The following is a 16,173-nucleotide window of genomic DNA, read 5'->3' as shown; positions in this document are numbered from 1 at the left end:
AAACTGTAAACCCCCCAAAGGAGGAGATTGAAGGAAGCCTACTCTTTACAAGATCCCGCTTTTGGGGATAATGTGCCACTGCTTGCTTGGCAGCCCCTGAGCAATTTTACTGAGATATTTTTGAGCTGGGTTAAACTCTGGAGAACATCTTGATATTGTCATGCTTACCCCAATGATCATTTCTCCAAGACATGGAAAGTGAGACAAAAATTATCCGAAGAAGCTAGTCAAGGAGTTTGGATGGAGATGTTGGAAATGGTTAAAGTCAACAGAGAAAAGTCAGTGAAAAAGACCCATCACAGGTGTTCCTGTACCTTAAGCAGCAGAACTCCAAAATTCTTTTGAGCCCCTCCATATTTTCCATGTAGGTGTATTGATTTCTTTAAATTCTGATTTCTTTAAATTCTTCTAGCTCTGAATTTAGATGCCGCAAAGGTCGTAATTCTGAAAAATGGTCGTGTCACTTTTTTCAGTGCCGTCGTAACTTTGAGCGGTCAGTGAGCAGACTTTTTGTAAGGAAAAGACTACCTCCCCTCTCATTCTGCCTTTATGACCGTATAACGGACGCATTGATTTAAAAAAAACGGAACAGAATGTTTAACTGTTCTTCACAATTTATTCAAACAATTTGTAGATTCGTGAGAAAAGCCTCTGCAACTATTTTTGTTGATATATAATAATTCAACGGTGTGCGTTCCATTTAAAAACTGAAGAAATACGGACTTCACAATCATTGCACCCTCATAATGTCTCTTTGCAAATCAAGTGGTTTGAAATGATATAGAAATTAACATGAAACTAAAATATGGATTAATTACTCATAATCGCTATTTTGATCAGTATACTTGGAAGGGCTGCCAGCCTTCACAACACATCTGGGACCAGCCACTAAGTACTTTCATATCAAATTTTTTTTTTTTCAACTCTCATCCCAGGTTCGCAAGATTTTGGACCAACTTGTTTTTTGGAAAATGTTCTACATCTGTTGGATGTCTATTTTTAGAGTGTGTTTTGGGGATTTCTTGATTTCGGACAATCTGACTTGGCTTATTTAGGTGGCTAAACCTGAGCTTTGTTGAGGAGACAGAAAAAGCATTCTTCGAAAGACCATGAACCTTCTAGGGCTATGAAATGTTTTGTTGAACCTCTGTAACTAGTTTTAGAATTGTGTGTGGATAAGGAGAAGGATTAGAGTAGGGGTGTCAAACTCACGGCATCACGTGACGTATCACGACTTTTTCCCCTTCGCTAAACCGGGGTTGGGCATGGCCAGCGTGTGACGCTTCCGCCCCAAAAGCCACGAGTTTTGATACCGCTGGATTAGATCATCTTGCCAGAATTTAGCTGCCCTGTTTTTTGGTGGGGTGATTGGGGAATACAACTAACAAAATTTTGGCAGACCTGATACATTTACAGATGAGAAAAGACTGGAGAAAGTTTAAATCACAAGAGAAGCTCCTAAGCACCTTCATATAAGAACTGAAAGAGGAATCACCCAGGAATTCTTAGAAAAGTTATTGGATTTCCTGTGGAAATGCAGGAGAAGAGACACAAACTCTGCCTCATCATCCTCATTGGGTGGAAAACAGAAGGCGTGATGAGGCCCTCAAGGCCTCATGTTCCACCACTTGAAGGAAAAGGGCTTCCGGCGGACATTTGTGCCACAGTGAACATCGCCGAGCTTGAGGTAGTAAGTTCCATAGTCATCGATGAAATTGCAGGACAACCCTAAGGGCTCCAGGAGACGGCGGACTTCTTTCTCCAAGCAGCATTGGCCGTCGATGATGGGTCCAAACGGCTTTGGGATGCCCAGATGTTTCCCCATAACAATCATGTTTACCTGCAGAAGGGAGATAACCATTGGTCTCACAGGTTAGGTTGCAATCCGTTTTCTTTATCCTAGTGAAATTCAACAATAAAGAGACCGATAAGTTGTAATAGTCCACTTCTCCAGCTACTTTTAAAGGCAAAGAGGTTAAATCCTTTACTATTGATGAAATCTTGATTTGCCACCTTCAGTGGGATTGTGTAGCTTCACGTTAGAGCTGTTCAGAAGGATGCTGTAGAAGGGAACACGCGAGACCACGGGATTCACCCAGTATTTTGAGCCAAACAAACCCCTTTGGGAAGGGATCCCCAATTTCTAGGCCACTGCCGGGCTGTGGCCTACTTGGAATTGGGCCACGGATGGCTCTAGCGCACAACTCGCCTGCGTGATGGCCCAGTGGGCATGTGCATGTGTGCCAGCTTGCCACTCGTGCAAGTCGAGCTTCACGTGTGGGTGCCAGCTGACCCCTTGCTCAAGGGTTGCGTGCGCACTGTCCCGCCACTCAATGCAGCCTAGTTCCCCTCTTCCCCCACAGCCGGGCCAGCAAGCCACAAAAGGTTGGTGTTAAAAGAGTTTCTTGTGATGTGTGAATCCAACCAACACATCGAAAGTGCACGTGGCTCTTCCTGTCATCCCACATCACCCTTGTCTGGAGAAGGGTTTGGCGACCAGAAGGTCCAATCTGGTCCCGCTGAGATGCTCTCTGCTTCTCCGAAGGACAGCTGAATTTAGCTGAACCTTTGACTGGTAGGACCTGCTGGGTCATTTCTTGGCTGGTTCTTCTCAAAACACATTTGGGGCTGGAAATCTTACCATGTTTGGGAAATAAGCCTCAGCGGAAGCCGTAATCACATGAGGAACCAAAACCCGAGGTATCTGGAGAAAAGGGTGAAAAAGCTGCGGTATTTCAATAATGTCTTCCTCTGCCAGGCCCAGCTCCTCTTTAAGGATGTTTCGGTTCCAATCAATACATTTCTGAAAAGGGAAGAAAGAAGCTTTAGTGAAAAGAAAGGCGTAAGGAGAGGCCCTATTTAATATTTCAGTGCCTGCAAAGAGAGTTCAATGAAGCCTTAACTTCGGTGTAGGTAGTCCTTGAGTTATGACCACGATGTATGTGGCTAAGTGAGAAATCTGTTGACTTTTGCTCCATTTTAAGATTTTTCTTGCCGCGTTCGTTAAGGGAATCAGTGTGGCTGTTAAATTAGTAATATGGTGATTACGTGGATCTGGTTTTCCTATTGTCTTTGCTTGTCAAAAGAGTTACCACGTGATCGCGGGGCACTACAACCGTTGTGAGTCGGTTGTCAAGCATCGGAACGTCAGTCACGTGACCATGGGGATGCTGCAATGCTGCTCGGGGTGAAAAATGACCCCTAATAGTCACTTTTTTCAGTGCTCCTGTAACTTTGGCCACTAAGCGAACTATTTTTTAAGTCAAGGATACCTGTAACACCTGGAGGTTTTAGAATTTGATTGGAAAGGTGGGTCCATCTTCACGTGTACCCCTTGCTTTAATGTTTTACTGACTAGATAAGGCCATCGGCGTCTGAACAGAACAACGAATAATCCCTTAGTCGTCTTCGTTGGATCACTCCGTCTACAGATTTAACAGCAGAATATGTGGGGTCTTACTTGGCAGTATTCATTCCACTTCTTTAAGAATCTGTCAGCGATGATTTCTGATATGGAACGGGGCTGCCGACCGTGTTCCTGAAATTCAATTCCTGTTCGAAAAAAGGAAAATGATTTGGTTTTTGGTGTGCATGCGTCTTTTAATTCCTAGTTAGAAGTCCAGTGCTTAGTGAGAAGGATTATTATAACTACTCTATAGACTCCTTGCTTGCTCCCAGTGGGGAGAACAAGTTGGAAGGGAGAGAAGCAACCCCTTTTAACGCAACCCAGCCCAACAGTTGACCTTTTCCTGTTCAGAAAACGAAGCACTCTTTGGAAAAACGGGGCTTCCCAGTTATCTTTGGTTTCAGTTCTGATGATTTAGCATCTTATGACACAGGAGAAAGAACCAACCGACCTTCGGGCATTTTGGCTTTTCCGTGGCCTTCGTTTTCCTTCTCTTTCAGCAGTTTGAAGCAGGCTCTCGGGCTGGCTAGCAGCAGGCGGAAACCCTGGAATATGAGGGAGTAAGGCAGATAGGACAGAGAGAAGACCAATAGGCTAAAAATAAAAAAATTAGCGGCTTAGGAGAAGCTTCTCGCAGGGTAGACAGCCGGAAGTTGCTGACCGGATACTTTAACTGCCAAAACAGATAAAACGAGCCGGATTGTTGGGGACAATAGGCCACTTAGATGTAGGCTGTAAAGCACTCGGAAGCTGTATATAAGTCTTTAACAGCTATTGCTATGAGAAGTTTCCTTTTGAAAAAGCAGATTTTGGGACAATATGACCTGCACGATTGAGAAACCTCCATTATACCAGTGTGGGTGGATTTATAGATCTTATAGGCCTCCAAGGCTTTTAAGAATGGCAAGTTGAAATATTTTATTAGGCCAATTTCTTTGAGGGGATCAGAGGCACTAGAGCAGCGTTCCCCAAAGGTTTTGGACACCAGGGATGGGTTCTGTGGACAGAAGGATTTCTTTGGACCAGAGGGGGTGTGGTGTCATGTGCCGCCTGCATCCCACGGATCGGCTTTGCATGTCCTATTTTCTGGCGTGCCACTGCCTGGGGCCTGTCCAAGGACCAGGGGTTGAGGACCCTTGGACTAGGGTTTGAAACAAAATGTCTCTTGGTGGTGAATAATGTAAATACAACCATATTTCATCAGAGGGTCTGCTGGGACACTTAGAAGCTGCACCAACGGAGTGGCAATGCAGAACGTCCCAACAATTCTGCCTGCATGTATGTTGGTCACTTAAATCCCTTTCGAGTTTGAAAGAAAGTTGAGATCCATACCTTCTGGTCTGGGGCAGGTACAAAGCTCAGGATTTCATCTACGTGTCCCACAAAGAGCCAATCCGTGTAGAGTTCAATGGGAGATTGTACAACTTGGCTTTTGAGGAAGTCCTTGACCAGTTTGGACATGGGCCTATGCCTAAAAAAAAAAAAAGGTGGGATCTGAATTATGGTGTGCTTAACCATGATTTGTTAATGCACCAAAATGGATTGATTCATGCCACCCTAAGTCATACAGTATGCATTATAAGATAAGCCGCAGGGGTAAATAAACTTGGAGAAATCTACAATTCTTGTGGATGCTAGGACAAACTCCTCCAGAACTTCCATATGGGCCGAGGAACCCCTAGAGCAAGGGTGTCAAACTCAAGGCCCGGGGTGTTTAGATCTGGTCCGCAGGACCTCTGCCTGTGAAAACGGAGCTTGGGACGTGCGCAACTGTTGAGGTAATTCCCTGTTAGGAGAACGCATACAGGGAGACGTAGTGAGAGTAATGTTGAATAACACACACACAGCTAAACTGTATAGTAAAATGTTCTGTCTCACTTTTCCTCTTTCCCAAAAGATGAAAGAGTACAAACTCACGGAAACTCAGGCAGGCAAGCTGGCTCGGACTTCACAGAGTTAATTCTTTGGAACTGATAATGTCCTTGGCGTTCCAACACGTTCTGCCTGTCAAGTCCGAATTGATAACAAGTAAAAAGCTACTCACAGAAAATTACAAGGCAGACCACAAAAATCATTCACAAAGAAAACCTGAAGTAAGATCAAATTTTGTCCCGTACAAAGTTCCAGTTGACAACACACCCACTTTTATCTCCTGTGGAGTGTGGCTCAATGACAGCTCACTCTCTGACCCTCCCATGCCTCCTACGTTGCTGCTCACGTTTCTCCCTACAACACTGCCTAGGATCAAGCCAACATTCTTCCTCTTGACTCCATGTCAGGGGCTGCTCTGATATGCCTTCCCCCTGATTAATCTCAGGCTGTTCCTCTCGGTTGTCTGATGAAACCTGAGGCATTATCAGGGAGGAAGGCATTGCCAGAGAGGAAGGTCCTGGGGAGGAAGGCATTCCCAGTTCCTCCTCATCTTCCAAGTCCTCTGACAGCACAGGCTCAGGAATCGGAGCCACAACAGTAAAATGTAGGTTTTATTTCCAGTAAATGGTTAAGCAAAGTCCGAACACAGTCCAAGTGATACACGGTTATAGCAGTCAGTTTTCAGTCCAGGGATAATCCAATAACAAAGTCCAGTATCAAAAACTGTTCAGTAAAAGACTCACATCAAATCCAAGAATCACAACGATCAACAACAGTCAATAGGGAAATGCAGGAATGGCAACACACTCGGCAACAACAGATCAGAACAACCCAGGTTTGGTTCTGGGTTTCCATCTGATGGCCGTTTGAGAAACCACACGCAATTGCAATTTTAGCATTCCCTTAAAGAGACAGTATTAAAATGCCTATCCTGGTTTATATATTTTCCAACCCAACTGTTAGGTGACTTACATTCCTAACAGCGACCATCCCACGTTCCGTTTTGGGCTGTGATGGCCTCCTGCCACCCTCTGCCAGTGACTGGCAGGAGGCCATCACAGCTGAAAATGGAGCTCGGGAGCCTGTTTTCGCTGGCAGAGTGCTTGGGCCACCACAGACATCCCTGACACAAGGGATGTCAAGCTGGCCACACCCATCCTGGACACCACCACCCCCGGTCAAACACAACCCTGATGTGGCCCTCAATGAAATGAAGTTTGACACCCCTCCCTAGAGACTCTTCTGAGTTTAAACCACAGATACATGGGAACGTTCATATGGCCTCCTGTCATCACTTACCTAGGAAAAGGGGCTCCTATCAGGATGCGCCCAAGGGGATATTCCTTGCTTTTGACAGTCACTGGAGGGCTGACTTCAAGATTCCCAAATGAGTCCAAGCTACTACCAGACACATCAGGGGATAGTTCCCGTTTTACATACCCAAAATCTGGACCCTTGAGGGGGAAAACAAACACTTGCATCAAATCAAACACACCTTATTCAATCCTCTTGATATCCATGCTGCATTGGTGAGATTGACTTAGATAAATGCATATAAAACTTGTTCCAGTCCTTCTGAACTCTCAACCCTCATCTTTGATTAATGGAACATCCGTAAAGCAACCATGAATTTTGATTTTTTTTAATGAATAAGTGTTGGGGATAAAATGCAGAGCTATGATTTTTCAACAGCCAAGCTCAAAGCAGAAAGAGGGTGGGGGGGAACCACTTACCAAAATCGCCTTAAAGGGGAAATCCTTTAGCTTTTTGTTCCTGGGGGAGTCGAAGACAACCGGGAATGTTTTGTGCGGAGCCTGGGTGTACCCAAACTCCATCTCATCCTAGATCGACAGAAGAGTTGAAATAAAATTTAAAAGGTGTTGCCTCTTTATGGTGTGCAATGGATTATGGAAAGTTCTCTTTGGATTTCAATCCGCTGAAACTCGAGGCAAAGCAATTCGGGTTTGTTTACTAAAATTACTTTTAAAAAATGTTTTAGCCATAGTTTTGAGGGGTCTCTGCTCTCTGAGCTGGCTTCTTTTCCTGCAGATGTTCATTACCCAAACTAGGCAGCAGCATCGGTGCTAGTAGGTTATGTTGTTTGCTGTCCGTTATAAAAATGACCTACCTATTTGTGTGGGTGAGGGCAGTCTTAAATTCTTTGGTTGGTTGTTCACTTGTGACTCTTTGGCAGTTTCTTGATTTGGGGTATTGCTTACCAACAATCAAGCAATATCCCAATTAAGAACTGCCAAACAGCTATCAGTAAACAACCCAACCAAATAATCTCTTCAGAGTTCTCCACCTACACAGATAGGCAAGACACCAGAATATAAACTGACAGCACACAGCGCTCCTTACTAGCACTGATGATTAATGAAACGTCTGCAAGAAAACCACCAAACTCAGAGAGCACCAAGGACCCCACAGTCCTCCTCCTCCCTCCTTCCTCCTCTCTGCAAAACCCTCCTCCCTTCTAGCACTGATGAAGTTCGCTAGTTGGGTAATGAAACGTCTGCAAGAAAACCACCAAACTCAGAGAGCACCAAGGACCCCTCATGTCAACCTTGAGCTACAAATATTCTTTATGGGCATAGATTTTATGGCAACAGAATGAAAATATTGGGAACCGTGAATCTGGATAAGAATTTCAGTTGATGTTACAACACTAACGGATGCACTACTAGGAAGAGGTGCCACGTAAAAAACGCATTGAAAACACCTCCAATAATTTCTGGAGGTGTGCAGGATAAGCACTACCCCAGTTTCTTCTTCAGTGGTATCAGGATCTCATTTGGCTGATCACCTGTCTCAAATGGCCTCTGGTTTGTGACCTACCTGGATCCATCTATCTTCCTGATTTTCCTCTTCCGGACAGATAATTAATTTGCATCCAGCTTTTGTAGCAAGCTTCCTTATATGTTCCACGAAATCCTTATTGTCATCGACACTGGATATTCCGAGGAATCGGCGGACATTTTGAAAGAAAAAAATAGAGGAGAGATAAAGGCTCAGGTGTTCACCAAAGTTGATGGTGGGTGTACAGAAAGCTTCATACGTGTGTGTTGGTCCATGACTCCTTACCTGCAGACGTAAACAGAAAGTGGCTGCAAGGTGTTTGGGGTCATAATCCATGGAGTAACCCGGAAGACCAAAGAATCCATGAAAATGGAAGTTTCTGGGACTCCCTGAAGCAGGAAAGTACAGGAGACAAGGACCAAGAAATACACTGAATTCCAGAAAGATGCATCTACACACTTCAAAGTTTACAAGATTTAGGAGTACAGAGCTAAGCTTGAAGTAAAACAACAAAGAGAGGTAAACATTCTCTTTAGACCAAGAAAGGAAGAGAGCAAGAAAGAAGCTTAAGATAATGCCCCATTGATGCTCTATATTAAGGAAATTTAAATTTAAGATTTCAAGATTCTGTTCATACTTTCTACAGTTCTCCATACCTTCCTGGCGGGCTCCAGGAGTGAAGCGTGGAAAGTGACAAGCCCTGAGAAGTCAATGTCTGGAAATTTCAGCCCTTCAACGTAGAAAACGGTCTGCACTTGACCAAGGTTCCGTTTGACATGGTAGGAGATCTTTCCGGATCCTAGAATGTGTTTGTAATATAGCTGCTCCTTTCCTGTCAATCAAAACCCAATCTTGTTTTATTTGTTTCTTGGAAGCAAACATATATCTTTATCCAGATCTGGCAGTTTTAGGTAATCTACATAATTAAATCCATTTGAGATCCAGAGGAACTTACAGTTGGCTATCATTGGCGAGAGCTGGACAAACTTTTGATCTGTCATAACAAAATTATGGACCTCCTGTTTGGTGTAGGACAAGGAAGATAGGTATTGGCTTGATCCCCTCAAAAATGCTCCCTTGTTTTCTCTAGGTGAGGAGCATGAAACTACGGGCACCATAGTTACTGAAAAGAATCTACAATAAGCTTTGGGTTTTAGCTTCATCCACCTTCGACCGCAGTCCGAAAGCCCAGTGGCCCGCTGGCCTTCAACACTTACTTTGAATGTAGAAGACTCCCACTTTGTCATCATCAGCTTTGGAGATGTGGAGAGTCAGCTGGTAGTTTGCAAAAACTTCATCAGGTCCCTGAGTTGTCAGGATCATACGGGACATATCCTCAAGGTCTAAAAGGAGAAACCAATTCAATTCCAATTGAGCCAGAAACTCTTGACTTCTGGCCTCACGTTTTCCTTAACTACAACCTGGCTTTAGTTCGGTTGATGACCTCAGCTATTCAGGTGACCATGGGAGCACGCCATACCCATTTATGAGAACTTTGAGGTATTATATGGGCCGTCAAGCACCCATTCTGTGACCGGCGTAAATGCCACCGGTCATCAGCTGAGGTCTGTCTTTACTTCGGCACCGTGTCCTTCCGTTACAACACTGCTTTTGTAGATGTTTGTGGATGTTGAAATCCACACCTCTTAAAAGTTTCTGAGGATGAGAAAAACTGCCCTTAACCATGGGTCCAGCTGCCTACCCTGTATGGAAGTCGGCCTGGCGTCCTTGTTGTCTTCCTTTGGGGCTTTAGGATTGTCTCGGTCACAGTTCACCAAGAGAATGGCGCCTTTTCCATCCGGCCCCCAGGTCCACTGGTCCTGCAGGGATGGAAGCCGTGTCAGGATGGACATCAGGAAAGGAGCGGGGGTCCCTCTTCGGCTCTGCCTCCCCACACAGGCGTGCCCCAGATGTGTTAGCAAATCCCATCCTTCCCTGCCGGCTGGAGAAACAGCCCACAAAGCCATCAGTTTCCCAACCTCTCCGCGTTCTGTTTACAAATGTTTTCATTCCTCTCCTTTCTACTCCAGCCCAAATCTTATTTTAATTGAACCTTTTGATTCCCTGCTCTGGTCACTGTTCCCGAACGGTTTATATCCGCATCCAAGGACATTTCTGCAGCAGGAAAACAAATAGGGGAGACGTTTTAAAACAGAAACATTTCATTATTCTCATCTAAAGCCTCTACTTGTGACCCCAGTCTTGGTTTTTTTTTCTGCAAGAAAAGTGCATTTCAGGCGATGTTGGTTAGTTGCCTGCTTTTTCCTTTTCTCTGCTCAATCAGGACAGGGTTCAATGATCCAGATGTGCTGAGTTACAGCCCCCAACCTCCAATTCATCTTTTCCCCCGGTTTTAAAGTTTTTTTTATTTTTTATATTTACAACAAATCCTCCTTTTATTCAAACAGTGTGTCAACTGGGTACGTATATCTTGTGCTGACATTTATAATTAATATACTTTCCTTACCACAATAACAGTAATCACTTTTTCTTTCTATGCCATTATCACTTACACATTTATCTTTATAACAATCTTAACTTACTCCTCTATATAGTCATCTACTCAATGTTAACTTATTACTTTATTTTCCAACCATTGATAAGATAAATCTCATACCATATAATATTCAAGTTTCTTCTTTTTCTTTAACCACAAGGTTAATCTATTCATCTCTGCACATTCTAATATTTTCTCAAACACCTTTCCCTCTATCGGAATTTTTTCCGCTTTTCCAATTCTGAGCAAATACTATTCTAGCTGCAGTTAATACATGGATAATTAAATATGCTTTTTCTTCCCTTGCCGTATATATTTCATATTATTCTATTAAGATCATCACAGTATTTTTTTCTCCAATTGTTTTGAGCAAATATAGTAGTTTCAGTAATGTATTCATTTTAATTGTTGCAATTCTTCCTATTAAGAGATAGTTGCAGGTTTTTCCATTTTTCCAGGTCTGTGTCAATTTGTTGTTTCAGTTTATAATACTTAATCTTCCTTAATTGTTCCACGTCTAGCCATTAATTGAATCCCCAAATATTTCACTTTCTTTATAAGGGTTCACTGATCCAGATGTGCTGAGTTACAGCCCTCCACCACCACCCAATTCACCCTTTGGGCTGTGCCACGCCTCTGCATCGCCTGCCAACTTACCTATGCAGGTAATATGCAGAATCGCTTTGGCGATGGGAACCTTGCCGTTATCATCATAGTACGAAACTCTGACCTGCAATATACCATCAAACAAGTAAATTTAAGTCAAAGGATGTTGGAGATGGCACCCCTTAAAAGCATTTAGACTTCTATACCACTTCACAGTGCTTCACAGCCCTCTCTAAGCCATTTACAGAGTCAGCCTATTGCCCCCTACAATGTAGGTCCTCGTTTTACCAACCTCGGAAGGGTGGAAGGCTCGGTCAACCTTCAACTGGTGAAGATTGAACTGCTGGGAATTGGCAGTCAGCAGAATTAGCCTGCAATATTCATTCTAACCACTGCACCTCCACAGCTCTAATAAACTTTACCCTGCACTTTTATTGTCCGCAGCCTACGCGGACGGCAGCAGAATTGGACAGTGGAGAAGAAAGGGGGTCAGTTCGGGAGTCTGGAGAACACTTGGACGAGGGTCCTGCGTTCGACGCAGAGATGGGGCCAGGACCACCTGGGAGTGGGGTGCTGCCTTCGGAGTCTGGCAGCAGCGAGGCAGACAACCCAGGGGAGCCTGTTCCCAGTGTGCGTGTGCGCTGAGCTGCTGGATGGAACAAAAGGGGCAACTTGGGAGTAAGGCTGGGAGGTGATTGCCCCTCCCATAAGATATAAAGGACAGGCAAAGATGATGAAACCTTTGCAGGAAGCAAAGTCATTTGTTCGGTTCAGATTCGTTCTTGAAGCTCATTGTATTTTGGCTGGTTTTTTTTTTTTCTAGTTCATTTAATACTTCTGTTATTGGCAGCACTTCACGAGAAAGAAAAGTGAGTGCGTATCTCGAGGGGCTGATTGAAATTTATTACCGGCGTTGCAATAAAACAAGACTTGTTTTTAAAATAAGCATGTGTGTACTTACGGTCTCGGAACCCTTGGTCAGAACATTTATTTCACTTGGGTTTTAAACAATTCTGTTGTGTCTTAACAAGGCTCCTCTGAAGGAGGGGAGTTTGAGAACCTATCACATGAATTCATTTTTTGTTTGCCTCCCTAGCCACAATTCTCCACTGGTTTCCGTTGCCAGGTTTAAGCACTATCTGAACTTTATAAACCAGGCTTATTGTGGAACTTATGATGATAAATAACAGTTGGAAGGAACCTTGGAGGTCTTCTAGTCCAGTCAGCCAATCCCCTTGCTCAAGACCCTATTCCATTTCAGACAAACGGTTGTCGAATCTCTTATTAAAAATATCCAGTGTTGGAGCACCCAGAACCTCTGCAGACAAGTCATTCCATCTGATTTATTTATGATGATTTTGTTCAGGAATTCCATTGGTAGGTCTGAAATGAGGCCTACAAATCTCAGGATCCGTTGGAGCTCAAAAGCCATCTTTGGCGTATGTTTCTATCCTCACCTTTTCGTCATCAACTTGATTGCTTGGTGCATCCATGGTGGCGCTGACCTTGACGGTCCTGTCCAGCGGCCATTTTGAGTCATGGCAGGAGACCTTTGATTTTGTCGTGTGGTCAACGTAGATGTTCAGGCCATGGGTGGCCCAGACCTCGAAGCAGGTTGCACCCCTCGGGGCTGCCCTAAAGGAAAGACACTGTTTGTTGCATAACTGTTCCCATTTAACTCATACAAGAGATTTAAGATATGCAGTTTCCTCCATAACATAACATAACAAATTCTATTATTTAGCTGATTCCAGTCTGGCAAAAACTGGGAATCTACCCGTAATGAATTTGGCAATGGAGAATTGACTTCCAAAATGCTGTTTTGGCCACCTGTGGCACATTGCAGCAGTGAAAACAGAATTGAACATATATTTCCACGCTACCTTCCCCAAGCTAACCTGACCCAGGTAAATTCCACCAACAATCCCAATTAGCAATTATTTTAAACTGGGAATAGTTCCTGATATCTATGGAGAGTCTCAGTCATCCAGGCCCATGGTTGGTTATCCCAAAAGTTCTTTTTCCAAAGGAAAAGTGAACTTTCTTGCTATCTTCTTCAAAAACCTTTCACTCTTAGAAGCTTCTTGCATGAGAAGTGAAATGTTTTCAAAGAAAATAAAGTACTTTCTGAGAAAAGCACCTTTGGGACCAATTCTTGATGTGAAGATGCTGTGATAGGGAAGTGTTGAGCATCGGTGCAGGAAAACCAGTAGATTGTCCCCCTATATTTTATCTTTTGCACTGAGAACTGGTGAAAACTTGGCAGGGTAGAAGCACACACCGGGTGACAATGATTAACACATTTAGTCTGCAATGAGCTGTCTTTTTTTTAATTGTCAGTTTCCTGCTTTGTCTGTCTTCTCTCGCCACATTTAGTTCCCTTCTAATCCAAATTTATTTCTTTGGTTTAATAAAGCAGTTCTCCAGGTTTTTCTGCACAGTGAGCGGTCAAAAAACAAAGGTAGAAAGAGGAACTACAAACTTGTTTTAAAAAAGAACATTTTAGGACCTATCGCTCCCTGCAAATCTTAAAACCATCCATCACGTTCCCAAGGGTTTTGTGGTTATGTTTTTTTTATCTCACTCAACAACGTAAGAGTTTTTAAGTGTGTGGCTTTGGCAAGGATTGTGCTGCATTCACAGCTGTGGTGACAACAGATTGGCAGATCCTTCACCATCTACCTGCACCCAGGTTCTCTCACACCTGACTCTGATCCTGTTGTGTGGTTGACATTTCCAAGGTGTGCCCCACTATCATGGACTGATCAGAGCCAGTGTTTATTCAGTGCATCCGTGCACACACATTCACCTCTGCGACAACCACAACAACCCCTTACGAAGCCTGGCAGGTGTTACTTTAATAGATCATGACAATTGCAGTAACCACAGATAGCAGCATTTTTTTAAAAAAAAAATAACCAAATAGACAAAGAAGTTAAATATTCATCAGTTTTGCCATCCAGGTTTGATATAAGTAACTGAATGACCTAGGATATTTTAGTACAAAGTCTCTGTGTTTTACCATTCTTCTCAGAAATCCAGCAAGAATCAGAACCTTTGTAGAATAAGCTCCTGGCTATCATTGCAAATCTAATTTCTCCTTTTTGGCTTGGGGGTCAGGGCTCTCCAAACTTGGCCATTTTTAAGACTTTGTGAACTTCAACATCCAAAACTTCTGGCTGAGGAATTCTGGAAGGAAGTTCACAAGTCCTAAAAGTTGCCAAGTTTGGAGACCCCTGATGTAGGTGCTTCATTGCTGGAGGCTTTTAAGAAGAGACGGGGCAGCCTCTTGTTTGCTTGAGCAAGACTACAAGACCTCCAAGGGGCCTTCCAGCTCCTATCCTATCGCTGCTAACCAGTTGAATTGTGTTGCCATCAATTCTGAATGGAAATTCAATGGGGGCCCTTCCCTTCTCTCTGTGAAACCAAATACATTTCTTTTTTTTCCCCCTAGCTACTATTTATTATTTATTTCTTATTTATTTATTCCCTCTGTGAAACCAAATACTTTTCCTGCTGCCTGTCAGCGGTTCAGGGATAGCAAAACAAATGATAGCATCGCCCCGTTACCCTTGCAGATTACCTGGTCAACGACTTCTTTGCAAACACTGAGGGATGTTCAGGAATCCAGGTCTCTCTCTCTCTCTCTCTCTTTTTGAGATACCTCACTCACTCCTAAAGATGCTTTTGGGCTATTTAGTGAATCACTTTCCCCACTGCTTCCCCAGCAGTTAAAAGAGTTGTGAAGTGAAAAGACACAAGCCCCCATTATTTGGGTCTGCTAAATTTCAGCTGCCTTCTGCGAAACTGAATTTTTTAAGTTCTTCTTTTCTTCCGTAAATAAAAAAAAAAAAAGTTGCGTAAGAGAAATGTCTAGATGCTTACCCGTGGACGTCCAGGCAGAGTTCAGTGCCCAGAATAAGGACAGTGCTGGTAACCTTCTCTGTTGAAAGCTGGATGCATCTCTGCTCAGCCATGCTGTGGGATTTCCTTCCTCCCTCCGTCTTCCAAAAGAGATTTGCCCGCTCTGAAATAAGCATCCCTGAGCTGGATGGAGAGATTTAAAAGGAGAAAGGATGGGATGGGCACCTGCTCAGCCTCTCCATTTTTGCCATCTGATAGGCTGGCGCGCACCCTAATCCCGCCTTGTGGTTGGGAGCTGGCAGCCCCATATTCCACCCCCCCAAGAGAGTTACCACCTTCCACCCCCAGGGAGGAGGAGGAAGTACCAGAAGGCATGGAGACTTCCTGAAAGTAGCCCAACTCTCGACTGAAACAGGTTTGTTTATTTATTTATTTATTTAGATTTGATTTCTATAGCTGCACATCTGGGGCAAAGGACTCTTGACAATTCAGAAACATAGATAAGGATTAACACCTTCAAAACATTTTAAACAATAGACAGTGTTAGGAATATGAGTCACCTAACAGCTATTTGGGTTAGAAATATATAAACCAGGATAAACATTTTAGTACTATATCTTTAAGGGAATGCAAGAGCATGCAATTGGGTGTGGTTTCTCAAACGGCCATAAGATGGAGCCAGAAACCTGGGTTGCTTAGTCTTAGTCTGAGTCTCAGAAGAGAGTGTGAGTGTATCTCTGTTTCCTTCTGTTGGAAAGTATTGCCGTTGCTCCATTTCTTCTAATTGACTGATATTACTGGATTTAATGTAAGTCTGCTACTGAACTGTTTTTGACACAGGAATTTGATATTTGGATTATCCCTGGATTGAAAGACTGACTGATTTACCTGTGAATGACTTTTGGACTGCTTATTTTGGACTTTGCTTAAACCTTTCTGGAAGTAAAAACCTACATTTACTGTACAGTGTATCTGTGTGCTCTGTGTGTATTATTCCAACACTACTCTCAAATACATCGCCCTGTATGTGCTCATTCTCCTAACGGGGAATTACCTCAACAGACAGTAAAAAACCAATACGTTCCCTTTCCAAACAAAAACAAAACATTCATGAACATCTAATCTTTCA

General features: G+C 43.4%; 1 protein-coding gene across 1 annotated transcript; it reads right to left on the bottom strand.

The window, feature by feature from the left end:
* Positions 1-596: 596 nt before the first annotated feature.
* Positions 597-15,343, bottom strand: LOC113451269 (protein-arginine deiminase type-3-like). Its single transcript, XM_087914801.1, has 17 exons — positions 15,066-15,343; positions 12,638-12,815; positions 11,232-11,304; positions 10,131-10,192; positions 9,780-9,897; positions 9,295-9,420; positions 8,734-8,909; positions 8,363-8,466; positions 8,117-8,228; positions 7,012-7,119; positions 6,578-6,732; positions 5,324-5,410; positions 4,739-4,877; positions 3,858-3,951; positions 3,461-3,552; positions 2,642-2,803; positions 597-1,840 (listed from the first exon to the last, which is right to left on the bottom strand). Exons 1-17 carry the CDS (start codon positions 15,218-15,220, stop codon positions 1,607-1,609), a joined length of 2,175 nt encoding a protein of 724 aa, XP_087770927.1. The 5' UTR covers positions 15,221-15,343; the 3' UTR covers positions 597-1,606.
* Between the last annotated feature and the right edge of the window lie 830 nt (positions 15,344-16,173).

Source organism: Pseudonaja textilis, chromosome 18 (assembly GCF_049901715.1).
Source record: "Pseudonaja textilis isolate UNSWEBS1 chromosome 18, rPseTex1.2, whole genome shotgun sequence".
NCBI lineage: Eukaryota > Metazoa > Chordata > Lepidosauria > Squamata > Elapidae > Pseudonaja > Pseudonaja textilis.
This window is presented reverse-complemented; position numbering and strand designations above follow the sequence as displayed.